At 47.4% G+C, this 15,912-nt stretch overlaps 1 protein-coding gene across 5 annotated transcripts in view; it reads right to left on the bottom strand.

Annotated features, from left to right (window-relative positions):
* Positions 1 to 15,912, bottom strand: part of TTLL11 (tubulin tyrosine ligase like 11) — a 247,009-nt gene that overhangs the window by 137,215 nt on the left and 93,882 nt on the right. For 3 of the 5 annotated variants that reach the window (XM_079926309.1, XM_079926311.1, XM_079926310.1), the window contains 3 exons: positions 13,094 to 13,669; positions 1,483 to 1,578; positions 621 to 736 (listed from right to left, as the gene is read on the bottom strand). In XM_079926309.1, coding sequence (XP_079782435.1) covers positions 621 to 736; positions 1,483 to 1,578; positions 13,094 to 13,669 — 788 coding nt within the window. Of the gene's footprint in view, positions 1 to 613; positions 854 to 1,482; positions 1,579 to 13,093; positions 13,670 to 15,912 lie in introns of those variants that run through there. The other 2 variants (XM_079926312.1, XM_079926313.1) reach the window with 2 other exon arrangements.

Genomic DNA, 15,912 nt, shown 5'->3' on the forward strand with positions numbered 1-15,912 from the left:
TTCAGGGGTGATTCCATGGAGGGAGGGGCAGGGCACATACTCCCATCGATATCCCAGTGTAACATCCACTGGGTGGGTAGGATGGAGAAGAATTATAACTGTTGTAAATATTACAGAACTGCCACAAGTTCAATAATTGGTTCTGCAGGTTTTGAAACAAAAAGCTTATACTGCAAGAATGCAAACATCATGGAGAAAATTAAAAGGAAGCGATCCTTACCACGTCCAAGTTACCTGTGGTCCTCTCCTCCGGCATTTTGTACTCTCTCCCTGTGCTTGAGGATTTCACAGAGAAGCACCAGGTGGGCAATGGTGAGTGAGGGGAGATGCTATCACTGGGGGACAGTGGGTTTTTAGAGAAGACTTTCCAGACTCAGATAACCGTCGGCTAGAAATTCATCCACTGAACCCCAAGTGTTGGATTCATGTTGTAGGTCTCCATCACCTGACTTCGAGTCACTATATCTGGAGGCTGATACTCATAGATGAAACTACGATTTATTAGACTGCTTAACGTATAAACCTCACTCCCAATGTTAACATGTTTTAAGAACTTAACTTACCTGCTTAGGACGCAGGAAGCACAGTTGATAGAAATAAATGATATAAAAAATACTTACTGGCTCTCTCTTTTCTTCTTAAATGGGTCCATGAGACGCAGTGTGTCTCTGATGACGGCCACTTTCACTTCTTCGTCGACAAGGCTGGGGACATTCTCAAACACCCCTGGAGAGAGCTTGAAGGGTAAGGATTCCATGTTACAGTGGAGAGAGTGATTCAGCACCAACTGACCACCAGCACAAGCCCCAGTGGTTGTACTGTTAGAATTCTCCAAAGGCTCCCTTCAGTCTACCTGAAAAACGTCAGTTTCCTTTTACAAATCAACAAAATACATGAAGGAGAAAAACAGCGCTATGTGTTTCTCATTATCAAAATGATACGCGCTCGTTGTAGAAAAACTGGAAAGATGGCAGAGAGGAAGAAAATTAAAAGAATCCGTATAGTCCCCACAAAACCCAGTATTAATCGTTGGTGTATTTCTTTCCAGTCTTTTTTATGCATTCTTAAGTGGCGGGGGGAACGGGGGGGGAGAAAAAGATAACCACTGTTAAATGTACTATTTATCTTAGTGATTCAAGCATGTCGACATGGCTAAATCATATTCGTAGAATTTCAATTAGTTCATCTCCTGAGGCTAACTAATTAGTTCATGTCAAAACTGATGGAAAGGCTCAGCTGCTTCTACATTTGCAGATCGTAAGAAGTGGAGAATGGCATGCTGGGAAGTTACCACAGGTCGAGTGGAGCTTATATTAATAGATGATGTTCAGAGCTCAACAAAATTGAGATCATGTAGGCCTGAACAGAACTTTGCTGGGCAAATCTGAGAACGTCGAATCTCATTTAGCCAAGGGAGCAACAGGAGAGTGGGAACATTCGGTTGGATGGTAATATATTCAATGAGATACTCAAAATACTCACTTCTTGCTCGTGTTCGATTCTCATGCTGGGGTTTGCATTTACTTCAAGTAGTATAGGCTTCAGATTTTTCATGAGAAGAATGTCAAAGCCTAAAATCTGGGGCAGTATAAACATAATTCAGAATTACTCCCTTTAGCTGCAGTGTCTTTGCAGGAATCGAGTATGGTATTAGGGGAGTCAAGGTGAAAATTAATTCCAACCCCACCCCCAGCCTGGGCCTTGACCCTGGCTTCTCTCGTCCACAGGCCCTCTTCCTCTGGATGTACTTGTCAGGCCAAATGGACAGGAGAAAATTTTATAGGGGCCTTGGTAATGGGATGAGGTCCCATGGTTCACTTCAGCACCATCGGTGTCGTCTGAAGTGCGGTGGTAAGATGATGACCTCTTTCTTCTTTAACAGGTTTTTTATTATGTTAAGGATCAGTAGTAGTCCATCAATTTCTCCCTCTCCTTCTGTTCTCCTCTATTACGTTGCTTCTTAGCTAGATCTCTACAAAACCCAAGGCTATCTTTCTTAACCTCGGGTATATATCAGCATCACTTAAGGACCCCTTTCAAAACCACTGCCCGCTCCCAGCCCACACCTATGAGTCAGAAACTTCCAGAGTGGAACGCAGGCAAATGTATTTTAAATAACAAATCCCCTGGGTAATTCTGATAGACCCTCCTAAGAGGAAGGGAATATTTATTAGGCGCCCACTAGGCACCAATTATGATAAAATGCACCAATTATTCAGAATCACGTTTAATCCTCATGCCTGCGTAGTTGAAGAAGGGATCGTGCTCTCCATTTCACAGAACCAGAAACTGAGTCTCGGAGAGGCCAGCGGATTTCCTGAGACTGCCTCTCTAGTAAATCACAGAGCTGGACTTCACACCCAAGCAGAACCGGCTACACAGTTTGTGGGACCCGGTGCAAGATGAAAATGCAGGGTCTGTTGTTCAAAAAGTATGAACCATTTCATGACGGTGAAACAGAACATGAAACCAAGCGTGGAGGCCTTTGGAGTGTGGGACGCTGAGTGCACAGCCCACACGCCCATGCGGCCAGCCTGCATCCAACGCTAAGTCCAGCATCACTGGCCAGCCGCCTGCTGCTGCCTCAGGGGAGGCTTTGTCTTCTGGCCCCTTTCAGCTCCTCACAGGCCCCACGATCAGGGTAACCCACCCTGGGCATCTCATGGCCGCTGCTTGAAACAACCCTTTATTGCGATAACATCTCCTCACCCTTGAGACTGCAGGTACTAATTGGATTCAGACGGACTCTAAGGACACCAGCTTCTTGGGAGGACTCTCATTATGTCTCTAGGAGGTGACAAGGTAGAAAGCTCCCAAAGTTCCCAAAACTAATGTGGAGAATAAAGGAAAGAAAAAAGATATAGCTGCATCTCCTCCTCTGTGGACTCAAGAAGAAAAGATGAGGGAAAATCCATTTACTTGTCTATACAGAATATGCACTAGTTAAATGATAATTATTAAACTGTAGCTTCATCCTTATTAACGAAATCAGAGCCCGGATGACCATTTCGGCGGCGGGGGGGGGGGGGGGGGCGTAATTCAAGATGAGGTTAGTCTTCAGTAAAGGGCAATAAGGATGAAAAGTTGGGAAAAGTCATCCTCACTCTATTTTTCTTTCCCTGGTCATAAGAAGAAAGGAATGGAAATGCAGTAGAAAATGTTACATGTATTATAGATCCGCTTAATAATATATGACAAGTGGATATGAGTGATGAGGCCTTTAAGAGACTCTGGTGACATCATCAGTCTAACTTCAGACCTGGCCTGAGACACGTGATGCTGATGAGGCTACAGAGAACGGAGGGCTGCAGTTTATCATCCTGAGTCATAGACGCTTACTTTCCGCTACATTAGAAGTTTGGACTTGTACTTTCTCAGCCTGGGGGACTCTTCTCAGCTCAGTGCACAGTGGTTTTATGCATTCACAGCTATAGGGAAGCTAGAGAAGGGGAGTGGCAAAACCTTATCAGCCACAGGGACCTGCACACAGCAGTAGCATCATATTTTCCAGAACCTAAACTTTGGTGCAGGTAGTTGAACGTGTTGGGTCTTGTACAGGAATGCTTTGGAGCCAGATTTGGGCTTCAATCCCAGCTTGGTGTCTCACACTAGCTGGACAGTTCTAAGCCCCAGTTTCCTCATCTATAAAATGGGAATAGGAATAGTACTTACCTTAGTTCATTCATTCGTAAAATACTGACTGCCTCCTATGTCCCAGAAACTATTCTAGCTTCTGGAAATAAAGGAGTGGACTGGACATAGTCCCTGCCCTTATGGAGCTTACACTCTAGTCGGGGAGACAGGAGCAAATAAATTTAATGTGATGTAAAATGTCTTGCACAGTACCTGACGCATAGTAAGTATTTAATGAAAGTCATCTTTATATTTTTTCACAAGTTCAAGGAAATGTGGAGCACCAATGGATCTCAAGAAGCAGAATCACAGAACCAGGAGGAGGGGTGCTATTATCATAAGATCCCAGAATATCAGAGCTGGTGGAAAATCAGGAATTTATTTGGTTCAGAGTTTTTCAAAATGAGGTCCTTTTTTGGGAAGCACTGGGGAGGCCGGATCATACCAACTTTTACCTTTTTGTACATCCTGGGGTTCCCAGGGGAAAAACATATATATATATTTAAAAAACTACTAAGTTAGTCTAGCACCCAATTTGCAGACTAGAAACCTGCAGCTCAGAAATGGGAAAACCTCTCTCCAGTTTGGTGGCAGAGTAGGAAATGTCAAATGGAGAAAGAGGACTTTTCGATTATGTGATACTCTCCACCCCTCCAAGTAATTCAGTCAGCAATTATGTGTTGCTACTTGAGGGGTGCCCTGGGGATTTAAAGATATCTGTCCTTCATCCCTTACCTCTAGAGGCTCCCAAAGCAAGTTGGGGAGAAAAGGCCCTGAGCCATGAATTGTAAACTCATGCAAAGGCTCCAAACTACATTTCAATGAGAGGGGATTCCCTCCTGAGCCCCAGAACTACATATCCATCTGCACCCAGAGTATTCCCAACTGGGAGGTCCCAGACTCCTCAAATTCAACATATCCAAACTCACTATCTGTGGTCAGCAGCTTCTAAGATGGTCCCAATGATACCATCTCCTGGTATTCATACCCTTGTGTAATCCCCTCTCTTTGAGTGTGGGCTGCACTTAGTGACTTGTTTCTAACAAACAAAATAGGGCAGAAATGATGGCATATCACTTCCAGTATTAGGTTATGAAAAGACTGTGGCTTGCATCTTGGGATGCATTCTCTTATTCTCTCATTTGCTCACTCTGAGGGAAGCCAGCTGCCATGTTGTAACCTGTCCTATGGAGAGGCTGAGATGGCAAGGAACTGATGTCCCAGCCAACAGCCATGTGAGTGAGCTGGGGAGGGGATCTTTCTCCAGTAGCCTTGACATGACTGCAGTCTGGACAACATCATAACTGTAGCCTGTGAGGGACTTTGTGCCAGCAGCAGTCAGCCAACATTTCTCCTTCCTCCTTTACACCTAGCTGCTCACCAACTCTGTACATTCTACCTTCTAAAGAGATTTCGAGATCTGGCCCATCCCTTGCTGCTCCTAGTCTAGATCAAGCCTGCACCATCTTTCACCTGGACTACTTTAATACCTTCCCCATTAGTTTCCCTGCTCTCAAACTCGCCCCTCTAACTGACCTGGCACAAGGGGATGCCAGAGTAATTTTTATAAAGGCAAATAAAATATTAGCACTCATCTGCCTAAAAATCCCTGCTCACAGAAGGAAGTCCAAGTTCCAGAACATGTCCTGCAAATTCCTCTATGACCAGAGTCTGTCTCAGACTCTAGCTTTATTTTCTTGCACTCACTGCTGCACATCTTGGGCTCTAATTGTGCTAAACTATTGCTAAACTTTACTGCTCTCTTTGTGCTTTTCTACTTAAAAGACAACTTTATTTATCAAATATTTACTGAGCACCTACCAAACCCTAGGTACTATTCTAGGCACTGGGGATCAAACAGCAAATAAGACAAGGTATGTTTTAACTCCTGCCCTCTTAGAGCTTACATTCTAGGAGAGAGACCACAAGCAAGTGAATAATTAAAACAACGTAAGAACATAGAGTGTGATACAGTGGATGGAGGGGAGAGTCTGGTGGTCAGGGAAGGCCTTTCTAAGAAGGTGACATTTGTCATCCCATTTTCTTCCGGTTTGCACAGTTTCTGATGAGAACTTGTTGGTTATTCTTTGTTCCTCTAAACATAATTTGTCTCTCTAGCTGCTTTTAAGATTTTCTTATCATCACTGATTTGATTATGATAAGCCTTGGTGTGTGTGCGCACATGTTTGTGTGTGTGGCCATTTCTTCAAATAGTCTCCTGTATCTTCCTTGTCTCTTCTGCTCAGGGAACTCCAATTACACATATGTTAGACCATCGATATTGTACCATAGGGTCTGTTCTCAGGGTCTGTTCATTTATTTTTCCTGTCACTTTGCTCTCTCTGTTTCATTTTGAATAAATTCTATTGCTATGTCTTCAAGTTCCCTGATCATTTCTTCTACAGAATCTAATCTGCTATTAATCCTGTCCAGTGAAATTTTCATTACAGATATTTTCTTCCATTTGGTTCCTAGAAGTTCCATTTTGTTCTTTTTTAATAGCTCCATTTCTCTCTACATTAAGCTCATATTTTCCTTTAAATTTTTGTACATAGTTGTAATAGCTGTTTTAACATCTTTTTCCTACTAGTTTCATTATTTCTAATATTTATGGGTCTGTTTCTATTGATTTTCTCTTTAGGTATGGGTTGCCTTTTCCTGCCTTGTGGAATATCTAGTGGGTTTTTATTGGAAGCTGGACATTTAATGCTCAGTGTCTGGATTTTGCCTTCTTTTAAAAAGTGCTAGGTTTTTAGACAGTCAATTATTTGCAGATTATTTTGATACCTTCAAGGCCTATTATTCAAGCTTTACTAGGTTGGGCCTAGAGTAACCTTCATTCCAGGGAAGCTTCAGTCCATTAAGGCAGAACTTCTCTGGAGTCTCCATTGAATGTGTCCAGTAACCACCAAGCACTCTCCACCCTGACTTTGGAGCTTGAACACCTCCCTGCTCTGTGTGAGCTCTGTAAGTAGTTCAGCTTCTCAGTTCCCTGGTCATTCTTTGCGCAGCTCTGTGGATTAACCTTCCACATATGAATGGCCCAGCACTTGGCAAAGATGCACAGGGATCCCACGCAGGTTCCTGGAGCTCTTTTCCTGGTTGGGTCCCTACCTTTCAGAATTCTGCCCACAGAATCCTAACCACATCGGCATTCCTGAACTTTGATCTCCATTTCCTCAATTCACTGATATCACAAGGCTCTGTTTAGGTGCCCCCCCACTTGCCCATCTTCTGGAGATTGCCTCCAGACAGAAAGCTGAGGCAACCGGAGACACATCTTGGCTTTTTCCCCCATTTCCTCAGGGATCACAATGCATAACTAAGTGTTGTCCAAAATCTGAAAACACTTATTTCATCCATTTTGTGTGTTATTCTAGTTGTTTTCTAAAGAAGGCTAAGTCCAGTCTTTGTTACTCCATCATGACCAGAAGCAAAAGACTTGGCAGGTGACGTATGAACAGGGACTGAATGAAGTGAGCAAATGAGTTATTTGAAGAGCTGAGGAAGAGCCTTCCAGGCAGGAGGAATGGCAAGAACAAAGGCCACTTCTGATAAACAGCAAGGAGTGAGCAAGAGGGAGACAGGAGATGAGGTCAGATAGAATGACAGGGGACATATCATGCAGCATCTTGTAGGCCATGGTAAGGAGCCAGGATTTTAAGTGCAATGAGAAAGCCACTGGAGAGTTTACACAGGGAAGTAATTTGATCTGACATGTTTTAAAAGAATGACTTTGGCTACAGTGAGAATAATAGGCTACAAGCAGCAAGGGTGGGAAAAGGAACACCAATTAGGAGGCTACTGCAGTGATCCAAGTACAAGGTGATGGCTGTCTAGACTGGGATGGCAGCAGGGGAGTTGGTTAGAAGTGGTTACATTTAGGATGCATTTTAAAGTATATCTGCAAGAGTTGCTTATGGATTAAATGTGGGAAGGAGAAGAAAAGAAGAAATACTAAAACTGGGGGGCCGGGGGGGGCAGGGTTTAGTCTGAGTAACTGAATGCTATTCCTTTACTGAAATAGGAAAGACAGTGGGAGAGTAAGTATGGAAGGGAAATCAAGAGTTTGATTTTGGACATGTCAAGTGTGAGATGCCCACCAGAAATCCAAGTAGAAAAGTAAAGTGGGCAGTTGGATAGACCAGTGTGGAACTCAAGCAGAAGTCAAGACAGGAGACACAAATACAGGAGTGACCAGCCCATAGCTGGTACTTAAAGCCATGGGGCTAGAAGAGATCATTTAGAGAGCGATTGTAGACACGAGGAGAGGAGCTGGGATCGCCATCACTGGCAGGCGCAGAAGAAGGGGCTGAGGAGCCGCAGCTGAGAGAGGAGGGACACCAGGAGGGTGTGGTGTCACTCACTGTTCTCTGCTTGGCAAATTCTCTCCATGCCTTAAGCTCCAGCTGGAGCATCTCCTCTCCGGGAAGCCTTCCTTGACTGGGTTAACTGGCAAAGTTAACTGCTCCCCTTTTCTGTGCTCTCCCTGCATCCTGTACCTGCCCCCTTACAGCATTTATTACTCCCACGTGGCAGTCTCCCCACTACACAGTGCACCTCTTAGGGACAGACTGCATCTTATCCAGAACCACATGGCCCACAGCTAGCTCAGGGCTTGTCTCAGTGGGTGACCAGCAAATGCGGCTAGAAGAAGAAAAAAGCTTAAATGTCAGAAGTGGTCAAGGAAGGCTTTACAGAGAAGGTGGGATTTGAGCACCATCTTGTCAGCACTGAATTTCAAAAAGGAGGGAGAAGAGGAGAGAGCGTGGCAGCCAAGACAGAACAAACAGGCAGAACTGGGGGAAACACCAATGACGTCCAGGAGACAGGAATCATTTTGTTCGGTGGGTTCGCGGGCCTCAGGGAGGACGGGGAAGCGAGGCTGGGGCCAGGCTGGGAGGCAACCAGTGCCAGGACTTGTTTCTCAAACTGTGGTCCTTGGAATACCGGCGTTCCATTAAGTTGGAAATGTGAATATTTCATGGTTTCCCCGTAAGTTCAAGGCATTTCTTCACAGACCAGTTTGAGAACGATTGTTGTTACAGATAACAAACAATGTAATAATAATATCATTCATTAAGGGATTCCTACCTGCTGGAATTCCACACAGCTTTCTCTCATTCAGTCTCACAACAACTGTGAGGCCGGTCCAAATACAATATTATCTCTCTTTGCAGATAAGGAAACTGAGGCAGAGAAAGGTTAACGTGCCAAGCTCTCCAGCTAGAGTTGCTGGAAGGAGGAGCTGGGGTTAGCTCAAGCCCGGGACATCCGAGAACGAAACCCGAGCCGGAGCGTGAGCCCCAGGCTGCTCCTTTGCCTCCTTCCCGTGGGGTGTCTGGGGCTGACGGGGAGGGAGGAGATCAAAAGCGCAAAGAAGGAAAAGGAGAAGCACCTCAGCCTTTAGGGAAGGTGCCTCCTCCCGACACTGAAGGGAAAGGATCGCGGCCAAGGAGAGTAGTGGACCCGGAGCTAGAGGAAGATAGAAACCAAGCGATGAAATTGGGAAAGAATGTCCGTGAAAGCTGAGCTAGAAACCTTTCCTCTGTGCGTGCATTTCTGCCACATGAATCATCTACGCCCAGACGGACCTGGCTCTTTAAGCCAGGCTCACAGAGCTGTCCTCAAGAAGACTGACAGGGGGATATCTTGCTGGGGCTGCCTGGGCAATGACAGGGGGACGGGCCAGAATGACAGGGCAGCCACGTTCCTAGGCAACAGATTCCAGGAAACCTGCCCACAGCCTGGCTGCGCCAGCCCCTGCTCTGGGCCATCACGATTTCCCAAGTAGTTACTGCGGCTGTGATTGGAAAGGGGTCACGGTCACTTGTTTAAGATAAATGTAATTTTCTTGGCTTTGAGTGTATGTCCGGGAATGCTACAATACGGGCCAGGCCCAGGCTACAAGCAAAACGGGCGTCCATGACAAAGAAATAATTCATTATGTATGCACAGAACATTAGAGTTCACAAAGCACTTCATCATCTTTATCTTGTGTGAGTCACACAACAACTCTGTGAGGCAGGTGAGGAAACTGAGGCACAGAGAAGTGACTAAAATAAATTAACACAGCAAGGCAATGGCAGACCATATGTTGTCCCTAAATCGTTGGGTTCCAAGTCAGTTCAGGTGCTTGAGACCCAAACTACCAAGTGTTTTAACAAGTGATAAGACTAAAGAAAGCAAGAGAGGAATCCAAGGAGAAAAAGATACTACTTTCTCAATCACTATGAATCTGAAATATACGATAAAACAGATTTTAAACATCTAACGCTTTATACCTTCGCCTTCATTACTTCACACTCCTCCAAAGAAGGCAGGGAGGGAAGTGAGTGTAGGGGATTCACAGAGAAAGCAACAGGCTCAGGGTGGTGAAGAAACGTGCCCGAGGTCCCACCGCTGGGAAGAGGACGAGATCCTCCCGGAGGGTTACTTCCGGCCCTGTGCTCCTCTCCTGACCCCAGGCCTGGCAGCACGTAGTGTGGTCAGGCAGTGGAAAACGGCCACAGGGCCGTGGTTCCATTTGCTAGACGTGATCTGTCCAAACCAGTGGCTCCCTCCCTGTCTGCCCTCCAGTTGGGCCCCTGGTTCCACCCCATGGCCGCCGCATGCCGCCTGTCCACAGCAAGACAAGCAGCAAAACCACCGCCCTGGCCCTCCACCCTGCACCCTCGCTGTGCCAGGGCTCTGTGGCTTGGCCACGCAGGCCGGCCCACATGATACTCCTGGAATAGCTGTCACTGTCGAACAGATGTGACCACACAGTCCCCTGGGATGACCCCTGGGTGCCTCCAAGTTGCAACTCTCTCCTTCGCCCTAACCTTCTGATGGCTCAAGCCAGGACTTGTTTTCTCTGGTCCTGCCTCTGAGCTCTGCCCACTTCCCTTTTCTAAGGCCCTAAACCACCTACCTGATGGCTGAGCTAGACACCCTGCCTGGGAACAAGAACCTGGAGACAAGTGCCTAAGGACAGACCTCTGGGTGACAATTAGCCCTTCCTGGAACTGATCACTGCCTCAATTCCCCCTGCAAAGGCTTCTGCCAGCCTGCCTGAAAATCCCGCTGACGGGTGTCCAGCCGCCCGGGTCACCTCTCTGGATCTGGGGCCGCACCTTGGGACCAGCCTCCTCTTCTCCTGCTGAAGGAACACCCCACCCATCAGAGGCGCTGCCCCACTGCCTCCCCTCCCTTCCACGCTACCCGTTTCTCTCCTGCCACAGTCTTAGGTAAAGGACCAGAAACAACTCAAATGTTCATTGACGGAAGGACTGATGAACGCAGTGCGTGTATTTACAATGGAAGACCCAGCAGTGCAGATGAAAGAGCACCAACGACCCACCTCAACACAGAGCGGGAGAGAAGGTTGCAGAAGTCTATGGACTTGACCGTAGTATTTTTATAAAGCTCAAAAACAAGCAAAGCAAAATAATATACTGCCTAGGGACACATTCACGTATACTAAAAGGATTTTTTGAAGCAAGGAAATGATAAACCTAAAATTCAGGACCATGATTACCTCGGGCTGAGAAATGGGATGGGGGAGAAGCACAGTAATTGGGGATCTTGGGTTGGGAGGTGGGCTGGGGATGACGATTTTGTGGTTTTGCTTTGTAGCTTACATACGTGTTCCATGTATTCTTTCTTATACACTAACTGCTACAAAATAACTTTAAAGATTGGATGGAGAGGGTCCCGGAGGTGTTCCTTCGTACCGTCTGTTCCCTACTCCGATTTATCTGGTGGCAGGAAACTGTGTGCCTACCAAGGGCCTGGACTCCGAGTCCCCCGCCACAACCTTCATGGCCAAAGGATCTGGAAGAATGCGCCACCCCCATTCCCATCTCCTCCCCGACCGCACACTGGCTTCGTCCTCTACCATCGCCCTGTCCCATCACCCCACGGGTCAGAAAGTGCAATGGACACTTTCCGTTCGGGTCTGACACGACGTCTCAGCAGCGTTTGCCATGGCTGGCCCCCGCGTGCTTCTTCTCCAAGCATTTAGGCTGCTTCCTCTCCTGACATCCCTTCTATGGCTCAAGCCACTTCTTCTTGGCCTCCTTTGCTGCCCCCCTTCCCCCTGCCTGTCCCTTACTTGAATGGCAGTGCTCATGGGGGTCTTCCTGGCCTCTTCTCACCCTGTAGCCGCTCAGGGCTCAGTGACCATCCAAACGCTGATGTTCCCAATCTCTCTCCTGCCCAGATCTCTCTCTCCCGAACTCCAGGCCCAGATGCCCAATGTCCACCCAACCTCCCCACCTGGATGTCACGCAGGTCCTTCAAAGGCAAGTTCAAGTCCAACTCCTGCCCCCACTGCCACTACAAGCTGGTCCCCCATCGGTGGCTTCTCTCCATCCACCCAAGCGCCTAAGCCTGGGAGTTGTTCTGGGTTCTCCCCACGCCCCCCCTGCCACCATCTCTCCTCTGCCCCCCAGCCCCAGCCGATCACCAAGTCTGGCCATTCTACCTCTTCAATGGCTCTCAAATCTATTCTCTCCAACTCCACCAAGCCCTTCCCAATCCAAGCCAGCATCCTCTCTTGCTCGTAGGAAAGCAGTCGGCTCACCAGTTCCCCCCTCCACCCCGCTCCCAGTCTCCCCACAATCCACTCTCCACCCTGCGGCCAGTTGGTTCTTTGCAACACACAAACCCGAGTGCATCGGTGCCGGGCTAGCACCCTCCTGTGGCCCCTACTGCCCGTAGCTTTCCAGGACATACCTCCTACCTATCTCTTCCACCTTATCTTCCTCATCTCCCTCCATATCTCTGCCTCAAACCCCACCCTCTAGCCATACTCACCTCTAGGGCTGCAAACATCTCTCCCCTAGGATGCTTCGTCTCCCCAGCCCTATCCAGCCTCACCTGCTCCATCTAACTCTTACTCCAGGTTCTTAACTGCTGCTACTTCTGGGAAGTCTTCCCAGCCACGCTCATTCCCATTCAGAAAATGTTAGACGGTCCCCCAATCTCACAGCGCCTGGTACACTTCCTACTCTATTCTAGCACTTGTGACACTTTATACTAATTGCTTTTTAACTTATTTGTCTCCCACGATAGCAGACTCTCTGCATCAGCCAGCAGGGACCTGACTTACTGCCTTGAACAGTGCCTGGCCCCTACTAAGCAGGTGGTAAAAACTGCTAGAAGAAAGAATGAACAAATGAACGGGAGGCACTGCGTTTTCCATACATCTCGTTTGACTCTCACAAGCGTCCTTTAAGGGAGGTACTCCTGGTTCCACTTTACAGGTAAGAAAATGGAAGTAACTTGCTCCAGATTACACAGCCAGCAAAGAGAAAGCAGGAAGTTGGATCCCGGTTTCACACCAAAGCCCGTGGCAGCAACAACCCCTCCATCCCTCTGGCCGTCCCACCCCATCCCTCATCCCACACGAGGCCAGGGAGCCCTCCGAAGGCCCCATCAAGGTCAAGAGTTCAGGCTGGAAATTGGCGACGGTTACCTGGAAGCACGTGGGCCCCGGCCTCCCTGCGGGGATATCCGACTGGTAGAACACTCTGAGCTCTGGAGTCAGGGCAATGACAGTCTTAATCACCAAGGAGATGATATCAGACCAGACCTTCTTGATGTCAACACCCTTGGAAGACAACCTACAAAGAATGCTAGAGAAAGTCCTTTTGCTGCCTGTGCTGGTACTGTCCGAATGGACAAAATTACCGCTATGGATGTTCAATGAATAGTTGGTCAAATGCATAAAGATGTGGTGCAGGTTTCTGGGGTGAGGTTCCTGGTAGGGCTCTGTGCAAAACCGCGAGAGTCCGTCTTTGGCTATATAAATCTCTAAGGGCTCTAAGGACTTCAGTAGGACATACAGACGGATATCAAACTTGAGCTTGTCGATAAGGAGAGGTTTGCAGACGTACTCCTGGACCACCGCCGGCCTGCTCTGGAGGGTCCCTGCCAGGCGGATGTCACTGGGGTCTTTAATGAGGTAGATTCCGTCACCCTGACAACCACTATCAGGTTTCACAATAAAAGTGGGCTTCCAGGAGGGGTCCCCATCTTTCACCATTCGAACCTGGGGGGAGAAAAAGGATGGTTAGCACTGTATTCTTGTCCTCCCTGGTCCCTCGAGACACAGCAGGACCTCGTCAAATGTTCGGTGAATGAGTGAAAAAAACAGGCCCCACCTATGTGAGGACTCACTCAACACCTACCAGGGAGGTAAAAACTGTACTAGGCACTGAGACAGTGACCTAAAAACTGCCCCAGATCTTGTCCCCCACAGTCCAGCGGATTTTCAGTCACAGGACCTGGGTATGAATGCCAGGTCTTTGCAGGTTATTAGCTCTTACCCTGAGCGAGTCATCTAACCGATGACGGTATAGTGATGGTGACGATGACAGCCTAGTACTATCTATGATGCGGACCGTGTGTGGCGACTACATGAGGCACTTTACATAAGTTATTTCCTCTAACCCTCACAGAACATACGGCTGTTCCCTTTTCATGGCACAGGAAACCGAGACGGTACCGTACTTGTGAAGAGCACAGGCCTGGGAGTCAGACTGCCTGGGCTCATATCCTGGCCCTGCTACTTACTGTGTGACCTTGGGCAAGTTACTTATCTGTGCCTCCCTCATCTGTAAAATAGGAGAAAGATTGCTCTGAGGATTAAATGAGACGATAAATGCAAAGGGCGAAGCCCACAGAACCTGACACATGAAAGGCGGCCATAAAGCCTGGCTGGTGCTATTTTTCAAAGATGAAGTAAGTTGCCGGTAGACTGAGGGGCAGAACTGGGACTGGAATCGAGATCGAGGGCTCTGAAGTGCTTGCGCCCCCCTCTGTACTTCCATGTCTCAGTTTCCTCGTTTTAAAAATGGGGATATAAAAATCTTTCCTCCCTGGGTCATCGTAAAGAGGAAATCGACTGAAATGTGCACAGGGCGGAACACAACACTACACAGAAGGGCGGCACGGGAGCTGTTAGTTTACCGTCTATATCTCTCATTAAGTTCATCATGACTCAGCCAGTCCTTTAATCTGTTGAGACCTTTTGAAACCGGATTCCGTCATCCTAAGATTTGCTCTCCTCCTAGCTCCAGGTCAGCAGGACACCCACCTTTAATCTGTTGAGACCTTTTGAAACCGGATTCTGTCATCCTAAGAGTTGCTCTCCTCCTAGCTCCAGGGCAGCAGGACACCCACAGAATTACCCTGGGCACTCGACCAGTGCAGCTAAGTCTGGATCTGCGGGTCTGCATCACTCAACACACACCCAGTTGCCCCAGACGCTTATCCTGGGGGACGAGCTGGAGGAAATTTAAAGGTGAAGTTGAAAGAGGGAGCCGCTCTCTCTGCAGCTTCTGGTATGAAAGAGCCCCTGAACAAGCTTTCCTTCCTTTCTGAACCCTAACTCAGAGCGGTGCCGGCTTGCCCCAGAGCTGGACTCGACCGGATACGCACCTTTGCTGCGTAAGCCCAACCCAGGACAACTGTGTTCTGGGTTTTCCTTATCTCTCTGGCCAGCCTATATTTCTAAGTGAAGCTTTTGCCAATTCCTTGGGCACTATCAGTTACTCCGGGCTTGTAAAAGATCTTTAACAATGGAGAAACACTTAAAGCTTTAATAATGGTCCACACCAACTGTTTCCCCTTGTCAGCAGGATTCGAGAATGGAACTTCACAGGAGATCAATGCCAGCCTCCCAGGGCCCTCCACGGAGCCTTCTTTGCGCCAGTGACCTTGATGCTTATGTAGTTATTTAATATTCACCCGAAGCAGTCATACGTTTGGCCCTTTACAGTAAACATACACGTACTGGAGAAACGGCAGTTATGGATGAGGAAGTAAAAAACGTCAGGTTTGCACTAATGGGTAATTTTTCCCTCCGGAAAGCTTTTGCTATGCTGAAGATACTAACAGTTCAATATATTATTGGCTGCAATATTTTCTCCTTTGAATTCAGTGCATATGCCTTAAATAAATTAAACTACGTGGTCAATAGTCTCTGTCATTCGTTGCATTACTGAATATTTTTTCGGCTCTTTGCCAGAGGAGAGCCATACAAATCAAGGTTATTAATACTCATAGAATCACTGAATTTTTAGAACCGGAAGGATCCTCAGAGATCAATGGTATCTAATCCTTAATAATTCAAACAGGGAAGCTGAGGCTCAGAGAGGTGACATAACTTGCCTTGGGCTCCCTAACTGGCTAGTGGGAAGGTTAGCATGAGAACTGGAGTCTTTTTGACCTCACGGCAGGTCCTCTGTGCCATCTTTACCTCTGCTGAGGTAAAATGAAAGGTTTCTTTTC

Source organism: Stenella coeruleoalba, assembly GCF_951394435.1.
Source record: "Stenella coeruleoalba genome assembly, chromosome: 7".
Classification (NCBI taxonomy): Eukaryota; Metazoa; Chordata; class Mammalia; order Artiodactyla; family Delphinidae; genus Stenella; species Stenella coeruleoalba.